General features: G+C 38.5%; 1 protein-coding gene across 1 annotated transcript in view; it reads right to left on the reverse strand.

Moving 5' to 3' along the window:
• The window catches only part of PDC (phosducin), a 269,366-nt gene that overhangs the window by 69,498 nt on the left and 178,616 nt on the right, over nucleotides 1-21,252 (reverse strand). Inside the window, exons 2-3 of the mRNA XM_044085318.1 lie at nucleotides 12,293-12,373; nucleotides 776-939 (exon numbers count right to left, since the gene is read on the reverse strand). Of these exons, the coding sequence (XP_043941253.1) occupies nucleotides 776-939; nucleotides 12,293-12,359 (231 nt within the window). The 5' untranslated portion in view covers nucleotides 12,360-12,373. The remainder of the gene's footprint in view (nucleotides 1-775; nucleotides 940-12,292; nucleotides 12,374-21,252) is intronic.

Below are 21,252 nucleotides of genomic sequence, written 5' to 3' on the forward strand. Positions count from 1 at the left end.
AGGGGTAATTTGTGAAGATAACCCATTCAGTTACCTGTTTGCCTTTGGGATGTGAGAAGAAAACCAAGCTCCTGAAGTCCGCATACACACATGGCAGAAATGCTAACACCATATACTGCACTTCAGTTTTTTTTATAGGATTGCCATCTTTTCAAATTCCCAAAGTACAACATTTGTAAGGAAAATGAGATTTTGCAAGACAAGCCACATGCACAGCCAGTATGGAGAAATACATTCTACTTTTTTTGCCAAAGTAAAAGTTTATTGTTGTAGGATTTGAGCTGCTTATGTATTTTTGTAGAATACTTAGGTGTTTCATATACAAAATATTTTCATAGAGCTATTAAAGAAAACATAGGAAATATTTTTGACCTCATATTTTCAGACATTTGCTAATTTTTCATTTTTTTGTAGGACACAAATGCTCAAATAGGGACTGTCCTGTGTAGAGAGGGACAGGTGCCAACCATATTTTTATTATATATTATTACGTTTCATTTTGTTTTGATATGTACAGCTTACTGCCTCTCTCTCTCTCTCTCTCTCTGCTCCACTTTTTTCTTCTTTGTAAATTATTTCTCCAGAGCAATATCTGCAAATGGTCACTTGTAATCATTGTACTGCACCAGTAAACAGTCGTAAAATAATATAAAATTAAAATAAAGGTGAACAAACTGTCCATCCATCTTAAGAACCCGTAGAGTTTATGTTGTCTTCCAAACTGCTAAAAATGATTTAATTCATTAATATTTTGCACTATACTCTAGCTCCCTACCTTGCGATTGTACTTTTCCCTCTTGTCTTTGTCTTCTGCTTTGTTCTGACTTTTAAAAGGAGATGACATCTGTCGTAACAACTCCCTTTTGCTTGGAGGGACTGCTTCTTCATCTTCACTCTCCAGCTTAAATTTTCTCCAGTCGTTGATCACTCCTTTGGGACCTGAAAGATTTTGAAACAACTATCTTATAGGTCATTGTGTGTCATTGTATGCTGCATTCATTTTCTTTTACAGTAGAACTTCATAAACTACAGTGCAGTTAGTGTAAGTGGCTATTACATGACCTGAACAATGGCATAGTTTCTCATTAACACGTGTAATTCTGCATGACATTCCCACAGCACATTTTTTAAACACGGTTATTGAATTTTGAATTTTGACTTATGACACAGGCAAACTTACATTTATATAAAAGCAATCAATCCATATTAATAAGTTCACATTTACAAACATTATACATCACATATTTTGTTCTTTAAAATATAATCAAACATTACATAAAATATTTAAATCCTGCCTTCTCTTAGACCTCATTCCTCTTCCAAAAACATTTTTCTGCATGTATTCTCACAATTTTTCATTTTTTCTGTGTAATTTTCCCTACCCTTTTCTGAAGATCCCACTTCCCGTTTTTTAATTTCTGTTACAATAGTCACTACTTTTAGTATGGTTGCTTTAGACTCTGATTTCTGTTTTCTAGTAATTGCTTTTTTGGCAGCTGCTAGAATTAAAATTAACAAGGCAATTCAGATCTTGTATCCCAGCTCAAAAAATAATTTCCTTAGTCACTCGATATTCCTGACAGAGTATTTAGTTTGGAATTTCACCCCACACGTGTGAAATTGCTGCAGTAAAATTTAGAAAATTCCTGAAATTCACATAAAAATTATGAGACAAGGTATCATAAGGCTGAAAAAAACAACACTTCTCAGCTGACCAGAAGATGTTTTCTAGTCTAACTTTAGACAGTTTTTTGGTTATAAAATGAATATGCTTAAAACAGAAGTTATTGCAATAAATTATTCTCCACCACAGAAATTAATTCATAAGTGCTCCTTCTTATGCAGATAAATTGAAATACTCAGCAAATTGGTTATCTGGGTCTTTAAATGGTTCTTTTTGAGATTTTGCTTCAAAAATTACAGGAAATTGTACAAGCCTGTTTTTTAGCAGTATAAACTTTGACTTTGGATCAGAGACAAATTATCTCTGCCCTTCAGATGTTTGTACTACCACCACTTTTATACTTTGATCAGGCTTTTGCTTCCTCCCATAGGGATTTATGGAGAGATTGAGTTGTAGAATATCTGTGGAGAGAGGGGGAAACATCCAGGGATACCTTGGCCCAGAATGATTTTTGCCTGCATATTCTGGGGAGCCTGCAGGTCCCTGACTTTGAACTATCTACTCATGCAATTGTATTAAACATGTACCCCCTTGTTAGTGATTCATACACATGCTGCTGGTTGAGAAATAATGGTGCTTCAAACAAGTGAGAAAGGGCATGTCCTCGGATCTATTCCGGTAGTAGGATAACCCAGAGAAGGGCTGCCTGAACTTTCTATCTTGCTTATTAGAAAATGATTTAAGAAATGGATTTCAGACAAGTTGCATAAAGATTGACTAGATAGTGTGATTCGAAAAAGAAAAAAAATTGCCTGTGTATATATCTAGATATGGTGGCTATTTCAAAGTGTAGGGATGAGAAACAGAGACACTTGCATAAGAAGTAGAATAAAGGTCTACAAGGGGAATACATATCAACATGTAAAAAGGATAAAAATTATGATAATGTTTTTTTTCACCATTCAACAGTCTGTTCTTGAAAAAATAAATCTTTTACATGCTAAAAAAGCCTTAAAATGTTTTCTGAAATAATTTCAGGCAGGAAAACAGTTATGGAAAAGATTAAATGGATAATTAGAATAAAAGAAACATTAACATCTCCGGAGCTCAATGACCCTTTTATAAAAGTTTCAGAAAAGCAAGCAAAATGTTAGACAAAAAGTTACAAGGCAAATTAAGTAAGAATAATATTCTGGAATTAAACCTGAACCATAAATAAACAAGGAAATACATTTATTTATTATTTTATTTATTTTACATTTGTTTACTGGGAAAGTCTGACTGGACAAAATGTCTTTTTTCAGTGGAGGCCTGGGGAGAAAAGCTCCACATTTATAAATAACAGTACAATACATATACAACATACATATAGAAATGCTGATTCAATCTCAGATACAAGCACAAAATGAAAAAAATACACATTATACATTTCACTAATGCAATCATATAGTCTCGGAAGAAATAAAAAGAACAGCAACAACTGTGATTGAAGGTAAAAAAAAAAACAAGCACATTAAGTACACATATGCTCTGTAGGGTATACTATTAAAATACAAAAATAACTGGTTGGGTTCTTTTTGCTGCTTTAAGACATCTATTTTCTGACCAAGGTTTGTGCAAGAGCAGGCCCATGATTCTGATAGGTGTGATTTGAGAAGTTTTTTTTTAAAGTTGGATGTGTTAGTAGTTGTTCTGATGTTTAATGGCAGGGTGCTTGGGCTTCCTCCAGACCTTTGATATAATAAATGTATAGAAGACATGGCTCTGATCAAGTTAAACTGCAACATTATAACATTTTTGGTACTTCTGCAATAAAGATTAGCTATTTTGGTTGATTTCTTTTGTGTTCCCTTCATCATTGCACCAGCCCAGCACCTCAGTACCCCACACCCATACTGGGAATCTTCATACCCCCTCTGACTTACTCTGTTGTGTGCTGGGGCCAGTCATGGATCCTTAGGGTGTCCTTGGGGGCTTGGCCATCTGCACATCCATCTGGGTGCCCTACCTACTCCTGCCTCCCTCATGGTGATGTGTTACGTCCAAGGGGCGAGTGGGCAATGGGAACATTGAAGCACATTACCCCTCCTCTGCATCAGCTTAGCCAGGCCCACCCCTGCTGCCTGTTTGGACCAAACCTCTTCCAAACAACATCCCCAGCCTCCATCACAGATAATTTCAGGAAATGCCCACATCACTGCCCCCCCCCCCCCTTGTAGGCATACTCATCCTTCCCTGCTGCTCCATCACTCACCAGAGCAGCTAATCAAAGGGTCATAGTCAGGGTTTTATCCTTGTACATCACCACAGCGGCTAATTTTGGCAGATTAACATGAGGTCTGATGATGTGAATAAACTACGTTATAAACCAGAAAGTGCAGAACAAACTGATAGAATAATTGCATGCAAATAGAGGTGAAGTTTAACAAGAAACACATAAGTATGGTCTGCAACCTATCAAGAGGGAAAGACACCAAAAAAAGGTTGAACTACATGGGATAATTAAAAGAAATACATTCGATTTTCAGTTAGTGTGCGGGGAGTGCCTTCTGTGTGGAGTCTGCATGTCCTCCCCGCGGTCGAGTGGCCTCCGAAAGACATGTGTGAATGGGCGTGCCTTCGCTGAAGGTTGGGCATTGGGCTGGCAACTCGGCACCATAAAAATCTACTGCCAATCATTAGCAGACTGGAGTTCCGCTGTGGCGACCCCTTACTGGGAAAAGGTGAAAAGACAAACAACAACAACATGATTGATGGTCAAAGTAACAAGACAGCATCAATAATAATAATAATAATGATAATAATAATATTAATAATAATAATAATAATAATAATAATAACATGTGGAGATTTACATATGAGAAAGTCCATATAGGGATGTCATTTTCTAAAAAAGGTATCTCTATCTAGCTATATCTCTATCTATGAGTGCACCTGATTTTAGTGAAAACAACCGTAGTCGACTGCAAAAACATTGATGTCATATGGTAAAAACATGGAAGTCGGCACTGTACTATGCACACACTGAGAAACAGCCTTAGCGCATGCAATTTCAAATTAAAAAAAAAAGTAAAACAATTTTTTTTACAGAACGGCAAGCCCCATGCACCTCTACACTCCCTGCTAAATATACATACTAACTCTGAGATTGCAAACCCCTGGGGAAAGGGAATATTGCTGTATCCGGGGATTTTCGATCTCATACAGCTGTCGATCAGCTACCTAGTCAACCATCTACAGTCGACTAGACAGCTGTTTGCTTTACCCACACTCTATATTTTCAATAATACCCATATATATATATATATATATATATATATATATATATATATGTGTGTGTGTGTGTGTGTGTGTGTGTGTGTGTGTGTGTGTGTGTAAGTGTATGTGTTTCCTGTCTGCGATGCATTGATACATCTTGTAATACATCTTGTACTGTAGGTTTAGGGTACACATTTTGTAACGAATGGCTTTGTCACAATATATACATGCTGTAAAAGATTTCAAAGCTTGCAACCTCCTCAAATTTTGGAGGCATTTGTTTAGTAGATCTGGATCACAAGTGAGGTTTTATATTTGATAAAAGTGAAGTGCAAACTGATAAATTTTAAAAGGATAAGTTATCATTTCTTCAAGCGTATAGGCACATCCATAATATATTCAGAATAAGATGAAGTGTAAGCAAGACTCAGTATTGTTTCTACAACTTACAAAATGATTTATCAATTGCCAGAAAAGCCTGACAGAAAGTAAATTCTTTTATAAGGTCTTAAGCCCAAGTCTCGCCTTAAGACATTTGTATCAATGATAATGTGATAGTTCTGTTGGATGAACTTGAAGAGGAGTTTCTGATGGAATTGATTTTGAATCAACACAGAAAATAAAAAACAAACATGATCACGATCATCACTTTATTGTGGGGGTCAAGCTTTCTGCTGACAATGCAAGCAGAAGAATACATAAGATTAATTTTAAGCACCTTTTCCACTGATTTTACTGGGATCCAGCATTTTATGATACTCCTTTAATAAAGCTGGGTCTTTTGTTTTTAACTATATCTCTAATGAATATTTTTAAGTCTTGTTTACCCCAATGCCCGCTGACCATCAAGCTTTTAGTGGAACTTGAGTCCATTTATTGCCTCTTATTGGGTATTCCCAATGTGGTGGAAAGAGATGTCTAGAGGGACCATTATTTATACAGTCACAAGGGTACGTTTCACTCTTTGTGGTGTCCTGCAATGCAAAAATATGATATAGCCCTTAAATCTCTCCCTGGGTGGGGAATAAGAAGCTTGCACCACTGTGTGAGTAGCATTGCCTTCCTGAGTACCCATGATGAAGGCTACCATGTTCACATTTGGTGTCCCAATGCCCACCCCAGGACCACCATTTATATTGGAATTGCGACACTGGGCAGTTCCGGTCCCTCCTTACCTATCCCCAGGATAGACACAATATACTGTGCTTGCAGTAGATCCGACAGACACATTAGCCTCTAATTGAATTCGGCCAGCTGCGACATAGTTATAACTTTATCCCTCTATGCCTCTACTGAATCTTTTTAATTCATGTATTTCATTAGGGAGCTTCTCATCTAACTGGAAAAAAGCTTGAGATACCCCTGCTCCAAAAAATAGTAAGCATTTGACATTAAGGATTTTCAGTCACTATCCTTGCTTCCCCCTTTATCAAAAGTGTTTAAAAACTTGGGCATAGTCAGGTTAGCTTCCTTTTGAAGAGTAACTGTCTTTCAACACAGTTTTCATTCTCAGTATGGTATCCAGACCATTCAGGCCAAATGCATAAACAATAAAGCAGTACTGTCTGTTTCTTGATTTGTTCAAGGCATACAATTAAACAGATAGTTTCATAGTTTCATAGTTTAGTACTAGGCTATCTGCCCTGGGGCATTTGTAAGCCTAGCCATAGTGATGTGGCTTTCGCCACCCCATGAAATGGTACAAAAATGTACAGAATAGATTTAGAATACTGTGCCTCTGTCTAGTAGTGACATAGTGAAGGTCCCCTTATATAATAGAATTAGTTTACTGTGCCCCTGTCTAGTAGTGACACAGAGGTGACCCCTGGGGTAAACTTACGATCTCCCATCCACTCATCAAGATTTCTCTTGAAGAGAGTCAGTGAGGGGCTCTGCCTAACATGAACTGGGATTCTGTTCCAGAGCATGGGAAGCCTCTGGGTTATGAATCTATCCCTCCAGCATGTCCTATTCATACTTGTGCTGAGGTTTAAGTCTTTAGCTCTCGTGGTTCTGATGGATTTGGATTTTTTGAGGTGGAGCATGTCCATCAGTTCCTGATTGGACATGGCCTTGTACGTCAGGCACAGATCACCTCTGAGCAGGCGGTATGCTACTGAATAGAGCTGGAGTTTCTTTAGTCTAGCAGAATAAGACATATGTTGGAGACCCTTGATCCTCTTGGTGAGGTACTTTTGTGGTCTCTCCAGCTGCTGCAAGTGCCGCGTGAGGTACATACCAAATGGGGCATTGTACTCAATCATGGGTCTGATGAGGGAGGAGTATAGGGGTACAATGACATCCTTGGATCTGGATGTGAATCCCTTCATGATAAGGTGTGCAAGGTAGAATGTCTTTCTAACCACTTTGGCAACGTGGGTGTCAAATGAGAGGTCGCTGTCGACTTGGGTCCCTAGGTCTCTGATTACTTTTTCCGTACTCAGTGGGTTACTGTCTATGTGATAATTTGTGGGTACTTTGTTTTACCCAAAGGGGATGACTATACATTTTTTGGCATTTAGTTTAAGGCCATGACTCCGGCACCAGTTGTCTGTTTCTGTGAGGCCATTTTGTAGGATGTATGTGTCAGCTGGTGTATTGACTATGGCGCCTAGTTTGCAGTCATCTGCAAACTTTGTCAGCCACAACCCTCCCATGTTTGCTTTAACATCTGAGAAATAAATGCCGAATGAGAGGGGTCCCAGGACAGATCCCTGTGGGACACCACTTGTGACTGGCTTAGAGTCTGACATGGCTCCAGTGATTTTGACTTTATGGGTTCTGTCCTTTAGCCAGTTTGCAACCCATCTAGTGACATAAGGGTTTACATTTAAGCTGTTGAGCTTATCTATGATGCCTGAGTGGGGTATTGTGTCGAAGGCCTTAGCCAAGTCCAGGTAGGCTGTATGGACTGCTTTGCCCTCATCAATGGCTCTAGTGACTGTTTCGAAAAAGTCAACCAGGTTCAAAAGGCAGGATCTACCCTTTACAAAGCTGAACTGGGTGGGATCAAGTGTCTGTAGGTCACCAATGTCTCTGTTTATGAGTTCCATAATGATTCTTTCCATAGCTTTGCAGACCAGGCTGATTAAACTTATGGGGCGGTAGTTCCCAGGGTCTGTAGAGGTACCCCCTTTGCGGAGTGGGACCACTGTTGCTGTACGCCAGTGTTCAGGTACATATCCTGTAGTAAGGCTAAGGTTAAATAGCATTTTTATGTGCGGGTTTAGCTCCTTTTGGAGTTCACGTAGCACGCAACCCGTGATACCGTCAGGTCCCATTGATGCTGTGTTTTTAGCTTTGCTGAGGGTGGCTCTCACCTGGACATCTGAGATGACAGGGAGATTACATTCAGCTGGGATAAGTATTTCTTCTTTTGGGGGTGAGAGAGGGGAGAAATTTGCACTGAACCTGTCTGCCAGAATGTTGGCAATGTCTGTGGGTTCAGTGTATTTTTTGTCATTGTGAACTAACTCTGAGCTTATCTGAGGGTTTCCGCCCAGGTTTCTAACATAGCTGAAGAAGGCTTTGTGGTTATCTTTAGTGTCCTTAGCGATTTTTCTCTCAAAGTTGGCCTTGGATGTTTTTATGAGAGAATGTAGTTTTCTGCTAGTGTTGATCAGAAATGTCTTCCCTTTATGGGATTTTGCTCTGTCGTGCAGTAGCTTCCTTCTTTTGTTATACAATTTGTTAATGGCTGAGGTCCACCAGACAGGATGCTTGCCTTTGGTGGAGAGGGTCTTGGATTTATTTGGGATTGCATGATCCATGCATTCTTGGAGATGTCCATAGAAAGCATTTGTGAAGGATTCAGCATAGTGGGATGTGGTTTCCACTGGCCCAGTGGGCTTAAAGGATACCATCTCAGTCTTAAGAAGAGTGAAGTCGGCTTTTGAGAAGTTTTTCACTGTGGTCTTTTGTACTGGGGGTGGAGGTGGGATATGTATATCCAGGGTGATTAGTTTGTGGTCAGATCTCACTAGTGAGGGGTATACTTCCGGTGTGGAGCATTTTGTCCCCATGTTTGTGATGATCAGGTCTAGTATATTATCTCTCCTAGTGGGAGGTGACTAGTTGTTCCAGTGCATTTGAATTTATGAATTCCAGGAACCTTTGGGCTAGGGTGTTAGGGCTAGAATAATGTACCCAATCTATGTTAGGGTAGTTGAAGTCTCCCGGTATGATGGTATTTTGTGATACATTCATATCCTCCAATGTCTTCAAGAAGGCTGAGTGGGATTCCTGAGATTGGGAGGGTGGTCTGTAACATGCTACCAGTTGTATAGTAGTTTTGCCTATGGTTAGTTGCACCTGTATGGTCTCCGATGCTTCATGTGTTGCTACTAACCTTGAGGTGTGGGTGTCCTTGATGAATATGGACACTCCCCCTCCTTTTGTGGTTCGGCCCGGGTTTTGCGGCCGAACAGCATGATACGAGGTATAGCCTGATAGCGCTGGGGTGCTCCCAGGAGCCTTGAACCAGGTTTCAGTTACTGCACAGACGTCGATGTTCTCCATACTGAGGAGTGCCTCGAGTGCCTGCATCTTGAGATTTAGACTTCTGGCGTTGAGCAGCATTACCCTTAGTTTTTTTCCATTTTTGTTTTCTAAGGAGGTGGGTTTGCTTTTGAGCCTTGCCTAAAAAAGGCACTATAGGGGTGGCAAGAGCCTTAGCCAATATCCGGAATCCCAGTGGTGACAGGTGTAAGCCGTCCCTTGCGAAGAAGCGTGGCTTGCCCAACATGTCATCCCAAGCAGACAGACATTGGATCCCCTTAGAATGACACCAGTACTTGAGCCAATTATTAAAGCTGATCATCTTGTCTTTGTATTGTGGCATCATTCTTGGTGAGGGCAAGATGCTGCTCAGGGTCAGGGTCATACCAGCCTGGGCTACATAATCAGAGAGCTCCTCTATGTCTCTTTTCATGTAGTCCAGGGAGGTACATCTCAGGTCATTCATGCCAGCATGGACAATGACGGAGTCATATTTGTACTTGCTTTGGAGTGACCTGAGTGCGTGTGTTATGTGGCGGATCCTAGCTCCCGATAGTCAGTTCACAGTCACCCTCTCCTTGTTCAGCCTGGTAAGCGGGACATCAGTGTGTCTGACTATAGAGTCATCTATTACTAGTGTATCAGGCATGGTGTTTGGCCTTAAGGGCTGTGATTGTTTGACACAATGATCATGGCTTGGTCATTCTCATTAGCATCATGATTTAATTGCTGTCTAGCAGGCAGGACAGCATGTTTAGGTCTGAACCTGTAAATATAAAAGACCTGTTTATGAACATCAGGGCCCCCACTAGGTTCAGTTTTGGACTACTTGGTTTTAACATCTTTATGAAAAGCTAGTCTGAAGTCTGCCATGCAAATGTCTGACTTTGAATGAGGAATTTAGGGTTCCTTCCACCATGTCAGTAGCTACCACTGCAGTGTTCATCAGATACGTATCTGCTCAGAGTATTTTTGATGTTGTTATTTGAATACCCTTCCATTTACTCTTATGGTAAGTGTTGTAGCAGTACAGGGTCCCCTGGTTTCTGCTGCATGACAGATCTGTCCACGTTCTCAGTATAAAGCTGAATACATTCAAGGCAGGAGTTGGACTCTACCAAGGAAATGTCTTGTTTTCTCTCGTTTGTAATTTTCATGGATAGTATGTCAAGTGTGTGTGTGTGTGTGTGTGTGTGTGTGTGTGTGTGTGTGTGTGTGTGTGTGTGTGTGTGTGTGTGTGTGTGTGTGTGTGTGTGTGTGTGTGTGTGTGTGTGTGTGGGTGTGGGTGGGTGTGTGACTGTGTGTGGGTGTACGTGTGCCTGTGTGCGAAAGAGAGCAACTAAGAGAAAGATAAAAAATGTTATTCCTGTTTGCTACTTTGAAAAAGAAAAAGTTTTAAAAGTATGTCACTGATAAACAGCTTTTATAAGTCACAAAAGTTTTATGCCATGTTTTCTTGTGAAGTATATTTTCAAAAATTGTGAAGCATTTTCTATTTATCAGTGAAATACAAAACTCAAAAGTTATGTCTAAATAAACCACCACTTATTTTGTATTTATTTTTGCCAAGAATAATGTTTATGCTCAAAATGCCATCTGCTTTTTTTTTTCTTTGCTTTGTTAACATTTTGTTCAGCAAGATGGTACAGTGGTGAAGCAATTACCATAGTTGCCTTTCTACTCATGGCTGCCTGGTTTGGTTCCTGGCTGTGGAGTCTGTATGCCCTCCTTGTGTCCATATGTTTTTTTACTAGATACTCTTGTTTTGTCTAACATTTAAAGACATGCCATTAGGGGACTTGTTTCTTCTCTAAACGGCCTTAGTTGTGTGTAACTATTATGTGCCCTGCAATAGACTGGCCTCTTGTCCAGCAATGGTTCATGGTCTTATACCTCTTATACATACTGCCTGCTGTGATAGGCTGTGGGAAACCTGGACTTGACTAGGACAAAGAAGGTATTTGAAATGGAAAGAATGAATGAGGGAAGGAAAGAAGGAAAGAAAGAAGGAAGGGAGGAAGGAAGGAAGGAAGGAAGGGAGGAAGGGAGGAAGGAAGGAAGGATGAAAGGAAAGAAGGAAGGAAGGAAGGAAAGAAGAGAGGAAGGAAGGAAGGAAGGGAGGATGGAAGGAAGGAAGGAAGGAAGGAAGGAATGAAGGAAATAAGAGAGGAAGGAAGGAAGGAAAGAAGGAATGAAGGAAGGATGAAAGGAAAGAAGGAAGGAAAGAAGAGAGGAAGGAAGGAAAGAAGGAAGGAAGGAAGGAAGGAAAGAAGAAAGGAAAAAAGGGAGGAAGGAAGAAAAGAAGAAAAGAAGGAAGGAAGGAAGGAAGAAGGAAGGAAAGATACTGAGGAATTATACTGAGAAAGGACGCTTTGATCGATGGCTTGGTGTCATCAAATTGTACACATATGAAATGTATCTTTTGGGATTAAGAACAGACTGTAGAAACTGTGATTTCTTGCACCTGGATAATTACTTTTTCTTTACACGTGATGAGGAACATCAGAAGTTTTGAAAGTTTTTGCAACGATTCTTAAGAAATACCACAAAAGGCAGTGTTAACTCTGACCTGGGTCTGATATAACATTTTTTGAAATGTATTGACATATCTGGCTAGCTTAATAAAATGATTGAACCTTACATACCTTTTCTGCTAATGACTCAGGCTACACAAGCCAAGGCAAAGGATACTTTAGGGCATATAGTCAACCAAAATAGTATATCTTTCCATCTCTGAGTTAGACAAATGCCCCCCCCCGTGTTCTCTTACAATATAAATTCTCTAAAAATCTGAGAGCGCAGTGGTATATGATGTCATAGTTCCAGTTTTGATTAGTATTTAAAGATAGATCTGTATCATATTATCAATTTCTCACATTTCGGATAGGAAATGTAAAGCTCTGTATGACATACCTGTGTTTGTAGCTGTCCCTTCAAAGTCCAGATTTTCTTCAGCGCAATGCCCTTCATGGTCTTCCATTGCTCTGAGATGCACTAGAGATCAATAAGTCACATTAATGTAATTTCACTAACAAACACAATTATTATTTAAAGAAAAGCATTGCATAGGCAGGTATTGTGCATAAGGATGTTACATGTAGGTTTAACACACTTCAGTTAATGTATTCAACATACTTCATTTATTTTAAAATAGTAACTGGGCAAGCCTGCTTTCACATATGTCTCAGTTACAGGATCGATACCCCACCTCACTGACTAGTTGCAAAAGCATAAGTAGTTGGTCTGATTTATACATTTATGATCAGATCTTTGATCATAATCACTTTACTACGTGTTTGAAACATGGATGCCAAGAAATTTACATCAAGAGTGAATCAAGAGAGGTGACTCTTGGTATCCATGTAGATAACAAATAAAGCTGGCTGTGATAGGAGACTCAAAAAAAAATAAACGGAACTGACCAACTACCAACCTGCATTTATTTAATCTAATGAAACTAAAAACCTGACTGAGCGCTTTTGTCTTTGAATATGCATACATAAGACTTCATCGGAGTAAAATGCTGCCATAATGCAAGCCCTTAAATATTTTTTAACAACCAATCAAGTATAATTAAATCTATGACACTTGATTGATTGTTAAAAAAATATTTAAGGACTTGCGTCATGGCAGCATTTTACTCTGATGAAGTCTTATATGTATGTTCAAAGATGAAAGCACTCAGTCAAATTTTGGGCTTTTATTAGATTAAATAAATGCACGGTTAGTAGTATGTGGGTTCCATTTATTTGTTTTTTTTGGTCTTTCAGTGTTTATTTGTGATAGGAGAATCAATCAAAATGCTGTAACTTATACAGAATTGGAATTGCCTACAGATAGTAAGGCTTTGCTGTGTCTAATTATGGTGGCTGCCAAAAAACAATTACTAGAAAATGGAAATCAAAATCTAAACCAACTATATTAGAAGTAGTGAATATAGTAACAGATATAAAACAACTGGAATTGAGCTTTTTAGTAAAGGGTAGGAGCAAACTAAATAGGAAACAATGGGAATTGTCGGAACAATACATACATGGGAAGAATGAGGTTTAAAAGAAGGCAGGACATAAATGAGCTATGCAATGTTTGACTGAAAATGATTGGTTAGATTATAAGTGATGTATAATGCTTGCAACTGGTAGTGTGTCAGTTTGGTTTGTGATGCAAAATGCTTGCAACTAGGATTGTGTCTGCATGGTTTGTTTTCATTTATATAAATGTATGATTGCTTATGTCATAAGTGATGGTTTTATAAGATATTTCTTGTTTAAAAAAAGGGTCAGGAATTGAATAATTTATATAATGTTGCTTAGGTTATATGATATATAGCAAAAGCCAAAACTGTCCCTTGGGTGACCAAAGAAACTAAAACCCTCATGAATCTCAGTGACAAAACATGGAAACATTACCAAAAATATAAAATACCCAATCCCTGACCAAATACAAGCAACTTCATAATAAAGTAAAAAAACACATTGCCACTGACCAAAAATCCTACTACTCCAAACTTCAAAATAATCATACATCTAACCCCAAAAACTTCTGGAACAGTATCTCTGCCCTTCTCTGTCCTGGCACAAAAGACAACCCCTGCACAGATCCCACCTCTTCTGATCTTTCCTTAGCTACCCAATTTAATTCCTTCTTCATAGACTCAATAGCCAAGCTCATTACATCCTTCCCTAATAATACAGCAGCTCAAACCTCATCCCATACCATTATCTCTACCATCTCTGACACAAATGCTATCCACCTCCCCCCTTTTCCATCAAACCTATTCCCATCACTATCATAAAAAACTCCTACAAAAGTTAAAACCATACTCAAATGCCCCAGATAACCTTCCATCTAACTTCCTCAAGCTAGCTGTCAATGGTATAGCTCTTCCCATCTGCATCCTAATAAATTGTTCATCCAAGAATCCTATATTCCCCTCCTCTGGAAAAAGCCTACATCATTCCCCTCCACAAAAGGGGCAACAACACTGATATCTCCAGTTTCCTTCCAATAGCCATCCTGTCCCCTATCTCTAAAATCCTTGAAAAATGTATCCACCTGCAACTCTTACCCTACCTCTTAGAAAATCAATGGCTGAACCCGACACAACATGGATTTAGACCTGGCCACAGCAGCACTACTGCCCTTCTCTCCTTCCTTGAAATCATCAATGGCACTCATGACTCTAGCAGTATTGTATCCACCCTTCTTCTAGACTTATCTAAGGCCATTGATACTGTTTCACATAACCTTCTCTTGTCTAAGCTTTCTCATCTTAATCTTTTCTCCTCTTCCATCAATTGGTTTTCCAGTTACCTCTCTGTTAGAAAACAAGCCGTCAAATGGAAAAACAGTACCTCTTCCTTCCTTCACACTCTGTCAGGAGTTCCACAAGGCTCTATACATTTTCCCTTACTATTTAACATCTTCATTAACAACTTTCATCAGTGTATCCCAAATGCTAAACTCATTCAATATGCTGACGACTCTACCATTATATGCTTAGCAGAATCTCTCCCCAAACTTATAAATTTAATTCAGGATGCCTTCTCTTGCACTGAGTCTTGGATGTTGAACAATCACCTTGCTCTTAATGCATCTAAATCCAAAATCATATTTACCCCATCTAAATTCACCAGAATAGACAAGAACTCCTTCTCTATAGTCAGCCAAAACATGACCCCCATCAAAATAGTCTCTCATACAAAACTTCTAGGTGTCCATATTGATGAACAGCTAAAATTCGATATTCATTTACAAACTAATATTAAGAAAACCCACCAAAACTCTGAATGCTATATCGTCAGTCGTTACTTTACTCCCTCAACCAAACATGTCCTCTCTACTCCCTACCTCATTCTTTCCCTCCTTTATGGAGCCTCTCTCCTTACTAATCATCAATCCACCCTAAAATCAAAACTGTCATCCTGCTACAACAAAATCTCTAAGCTGCTACTGGATCCAAGTCCTCCTCTCATCACTGCAATGCTCTCCACTCCTTGAATTGTCTGGAACTTCCTATCTCTCTTACATTCACCTCTCTAATGCCCATAAGCTCATCTTCAAACCCTCTAATTGCCCCTCCCTCTCCTCCATCCTCAAAATGCATCAGCCTGACAGACTACTCTGGTCCAACAATCAGAACCTCCTCGAAGTGTACAAACCCATATGTACCCCTGGATAACTTCTATTATCATTCCCCCTAGTATGACTATGGAATTCACTTCCTCCACACATTCAAACTACCCATAACCACTCCCCCTTTAAGACCTTACTCCATTCTTATCTTTCTTCTCACTGGGCATGCTCCTGCTCTCACCCCACCTGATTCCTTTCACTTCACTTCTTCTTCCTTCTCCCTTCTTTTTCTTAAACTCATCCCAAAACTAGATCCCACTATTTTTTGCTACTTTTCTTTCCCGTATTATGTTTTAAAAATGTAGGTACGTGCAAGTCTTACTCTCCAATAGGACTTGTTATTTTACATTGTTATTTATACATCTTAGAATGCTTTGTTGGGGCACAATCTACAAACATTGCGTATTATTCAAATGTCACTTTGATATTTTTATATTTCCTTAGAATCCTTTGTTAGAGAAATTCCACTAATGTTTTTGTTACCATTTTTTCAATCTCACATTGTTTCTGTTATTTGTTAAACTGTGTATTAAATGTAAGCCTTTGTGACTTTGCTCTAGTACCACTCCAATGCCAATTTGATGTTTTTTATATTTTCTTACAATGCTTTGTTAGAGCAATTCCACTAATGCTTTTATTACTATTTGTTCTATGTGATTATGTTTTAAACTGTGTATTAAATGTAAGCCTTTTGATTTCTATATTGTAAAATTGTACATGGAGCTGTTCTCCTCGGGCCTCCATTGAAAATGGGGTCTTTTCAGCCTAATGGACTTTCCTGGTAAACAAACTGCAAATAAATAAATAAAAATAAATAAATATGTGAAGTATAATGTTTGTTAATGTTAATTTGTTAATACAGTTTGATTACTTTTGTATAAATGTAAATTTGCCTATGTCCCAAGTGATAATTCAATAAACGTGTTTAAAAAAAACAAAGCAGTTGTAACTGTTGGGTATATGTGTGCTTCTATGCATATGCATGGGAGTGTGTTCTGTATTTTCTGAATTTGTCTGTGCGTAGCTATGTGTGTGTGCATGTGTGTGTGTTCTTCTATGAATATGCATGTCAGTGTGTTCTTCTGAATTTTCTGAATTTCTCTATGTGTGTATCTGTTTGTGTTTGTATGTGTGTATGCGTGTGTGTGTTTTGTGTGTTGTCATTAAATACTTACATTACTTATTTTGGATGGGAAATACCTCCTCCAACAACAATTACACAAGCTACAGCAAGTTTGAAACAGTAGATGGAGGAACTATTTTATATCCAAAATATTTTATTTATCAGTTTGTTTATTTTACAACTGTTCACCCGGAAAATCCGACTGGACACAAGTCCTTTTTCAGCGAAGGCCCGGGTAAAAAAGCTCCAACATAAAATAGAAGAAATGTTGACATATACATAAACAAGATTATATGTAACACAGAGAACTGTATCATATTAACACAAACAACATAGAATAACATGGAGTAGAAGTATTATTAACATATTCATGTATAGCATGTTCCATATAGAGCTCAGAGAAAATATAAATAAACACTATATTAAGAAAATCTACAAAGTAAAAAAGGAGATGTTAACATATTCATAGCTAAAATCATTAGATGGAGTGTACATAGATAAAATATGAGGTGTGGGTATATCCTTACAAATATTTATGCTTTATTAAAGCAAAATATGCTCTATAAATGCAGCTTAAACTATATTAAAAATGTATTGTAATAATAATAATAATAATAATAAAAAACAAAAACAAAAAAAACAAATGCAAAACAATGCAAAGCAATGTAATATGTATTTAAGTACAATAATGACCTCCGGAGTGGGTGTTATCAGAAAAAAATGTCCTCCTAGGGGTGGTAAGGCCCTCCACTGGGCATTAATTCCCTGATAACACCCCACTGTTGGGCATTATTGTATTGCTTCATCAGATTTACAACAAACATATTTAACAGTATCAGAGCTTGATCCATGACTGGTAGCTTTAGATAAAGTCAGCCAGAGGTGTTGTCTATCCTGGGAAATGGAAATAAATCAACTGATTTTATTTTAACTTGTTTGTTGTACAGAGGAAGTCCAATAGCAAGATGTGCATCCCTGATTAACAAGCTGGACATCCAATGGTAAGATGCGCATCCCTGATTAACAACCTGGACAGCTTGTAAACATATTTCAGTTGGTTCTCTGCTGCCTGTTCTCTTTGTGGTGTGAAAGAAAAATTTGGCCCATGAATACTCTTAAGCACTTTTGGTATTCATCATGCTTGGGTTTGACCCTCTAGACAATTTTGGATTATGATTCTAAGCAGATTAGCAAACTTTTGTGGGCTTCTGTAAACTATAGTGGTTGATTTATTTAGTTACTATATTTATTTGTATTTGTTTACTGGGAAAGTCAGACTAGGCAAGCATAGCCCTTTTTCAGCAGAGGGCTGGGGAGGCACGCCCTTAATGACAGTAGAAATACTTATATTACATTCCAGTATATTAGTCAGATAGAATAACATATGCAGAGTAAAACAGCTATGTGTAATGCTATAATAAAGCTATAGATTGGTGAAGAACTTTAAGAGTTTTCATGCATAGCGGCAGTAATAATACAGATCATGGGGATCAATGAGGATCTCTATGTTGTAAAACAAATAAAAACAAACCAAACAACCTCACAAACGGCTCAGTAATCCGGATATGGAGTGACAGCACACAAAACTGCCTGAATCAGCGTAGTTGCACTTAAAACACTTTATTCACAAAAATAAGAGAAAAAATATATACAAATCAAGTGCTTTTGTCTCCAGATTCAGAGACTTTATCAAGATGGAGCATGTCTCATTATACCATCACTTTTAAAACACATTAATTATATCATGGACCAATCCTGATCCAGTACTCATGAATAATTCATAAATGTTTGAAATCCTATAACAAAAAGTTTAACATTGTACATATAGCATAAATGAAACAATATAAACATATAATGTCCTCTATAGGTTCACCCATAAACAAAATAAGTTTATGTATTGCACACATATTTATATACATATGGCTTATTTTATACATATAATATTCTTAACTCTGACTCTGTCTTTTGAATGTATCTGGATATAACCTTAGATAACTAATTATTTTGTTTGGCAGTTTTGTGTGCTGTCACCCCATATCCGAATTACCGAGCCGTTTGTGAGGATATTTATGTTATTGAATGAAGGAGGTTTATATTGAATGCTTCTATTCATAGGGTGCTAGTTGTAGATCGCTGCTCCACCAGCTTTTTCATTTTTGTGGTCTGTCCGGAGTATGTTACAACCAGGTGGTAGAATCTCATTATCTGTTATATTGGGTTTTAACCATGTTTCAGTAATTGCAAGGTGTCTGGGTTATGGTGGTATATAAATTCATGTAGTAACATTACTTTGTTACAAACGCTACTTAAACTAATATTGATGTATTTTAATCATGGAGTATTAGTATTGGGTGGAGGGGTGGTTGGGGTGTTACTATTTGAAGAAGTTAGGTTTGCTCCAATTTTGTTTGTTGGGCCTAGCTTTGGGTGAATGTCTCCTGAGAGATGTACATTTATTATAAGCTGGGTTGGGAAATTTGGAGTGGGAATAGCACCTTAGTGCTATTTATTGGAGTTAGTATCTAATTTGCTAGCAAACAGACAGTTCTTGACTTCAGTAAAATCGTTTTGCAGTTCCTCTTGCAATTTTTGAGCAAAGGAAGCTGACCCGCATAAAGCCATAACATCCATATCATCTGCATGCAATATGAGACTGACCTAGTGAATGCCAAAGACAGATTTTTAATAAACAATGAAAACAGGAGAGCCCAGGCACTGAGCCTCAGGACTCACTTTCTTAAAGATAGCATAATTTGTTTTGCTTGTTGTTTCTAGGGCAGTCTTGATGCCTGCCAGTCATCAGCCGTAATCCCATTCGTTATCTATTCCTTGAGAACTGTTCATGGCCTATTTGTTCCTTGCAAGGCATGAGTGAACTGTATAAGCCATCATCAAGTTATCCAATAGGGTTTTTTTATTAAGTCCCTAACCGCCCCCCCCCCCCCCAGTGACTGATGTGAGCACTTACAATGCCTTCCTCAACATATGAAGGCTTCCACTTGACAGTCACCACCATTCTTGTCCCTCCCAAGATGAGTGAACATGCAGTAGCCAGCTACTTCACTCTATTCTTCTGTGCTCAGTGCTTCAGAGTCCAGATCACTATTTAAATAAAGGTCGTCTGGGTCATAGACATGGCTTTATCCCTCTGTATCAGAGAACTGTCCTTAAAAAAATCCCATCTTGAGTCACCTTAGGCATGAAGAACTCCTGAAAGACCTCTCAGTTAAGACAGGAAGAAAGCTGTTGTACTATTTTAATGAGGTTACTGGCAGATATCCTAATCTAACAACAGGCTGATGCCAACAGTTTCACAGGCCAGTTTTAAGGTCAAGAAATAAGCCTCCAGTAATATCTTTTCTTTTCTGTACTGTCATTTGTCTGATCAGCAAAACAGTACATGGCCATTATTGTTCAAAAATCCATTCTAAACCCATGATGTTTTGTTAAAAGGATACAACATTGATCTACAGATTCTGACAGATGAGTATAAACCGTCCTTTCAAAGATCTTCTGTAGTCGGCACAAATTGGCTCTTGGCCTAAAATGATTAATCCCTGATGGATTTTTTTTTCTTTTGGGGAATAATGAATAATCATTGCTTGTTTAAACCTATAATGGATCATACCATTTCTAAGGGAGAGTCTGAAAATGGGAATAAAGGATTAAGTTTAAAATCATGAGTAAGGAACTTGGTAAGAACATTACATCCTAGCCCCTAAGAGAGGTGGAAATATGCTCTAGAGAGAAGAGGAATGAAGGTCAGCAGGACTAAGACAGAATATATGTGTGTGATTGAGAGGGAGGATAGAGGAATGGTGAGGATGCAGGGAGTAGAGGTGGCGAAGGTGGATGAGTTTAAATACTTGGGATCAACAGTTCAGAGTAATGGTGAGTGTGGATGAGAGGTGAAGAAGAGAGTACAGGCAGGATGGAGTGGATGGAGAAGAGTGTCAGGAGTGATTTGTGACAGATGAGTACCAGTAAGAGTGAAAGGGAAGGTCTACAAGAGGGTAGTGAGACCAGTTATGTTATATGGGTTGGAGACAGTGGCATTGACAAAAAGGCAGGAGTCAGAGCTTGACGTGACAGAGTTGAAGATGTTAAGATTTGCACTGGGTGTGATGAGGATGGACAGGATTAGGAATAAGTATATTAGAGGGTCAGCCCAGGTTGGAAGGTTTGGAGACAAAGCCAGAGTGGCAAGATTACGTTGGTTTGGACATGTGCTGAGGAAGGATGCAGAGTATATTGGGAAAAAGATGCTAAGGATGAAGCTGCCAAGTAGCAGGAAAAGAGGAAGGCCTAAGATAAGGTTTATGGATGTGGTGAGAGAGGACATGCAGGTGGTTGGTGTGACAGAGCAAGATGCAGAGGACAGGAAGAAATGAAAACAGTTGATCTGCTGTGGCGACCCCTGACGGGAGCAGACGAAAGAAGAAGATTTGGTATAGTACATTTGGAGAAAGGAAATTTTTTTTTCAAGAGGTCAAGTACCTTTTGATTACTAATTTGCAAGAATTAAACTGTTAGGGGCACTAACTACCTCATGAAATCAAGTAACAGGGAATGGGGAACTTACCCTTGGACAGCCTACTACTGTATTTTAGGGGCT

This window comes from Protopterus annectens, chromosome 10.part0, assembly GCF_019279795.1.
Source record: "Protopterus annectens isolate FY-2018-M chromosome 10.part0, PAN1.0, whole genome shotgun sequence".
Taxonomy (NCBI): domain Eukaryota; kingdom Metazoa; phylum Chordata; order Ceratodontiformes; family Protopteridae; genus Protopterus; species Protopterus annectens.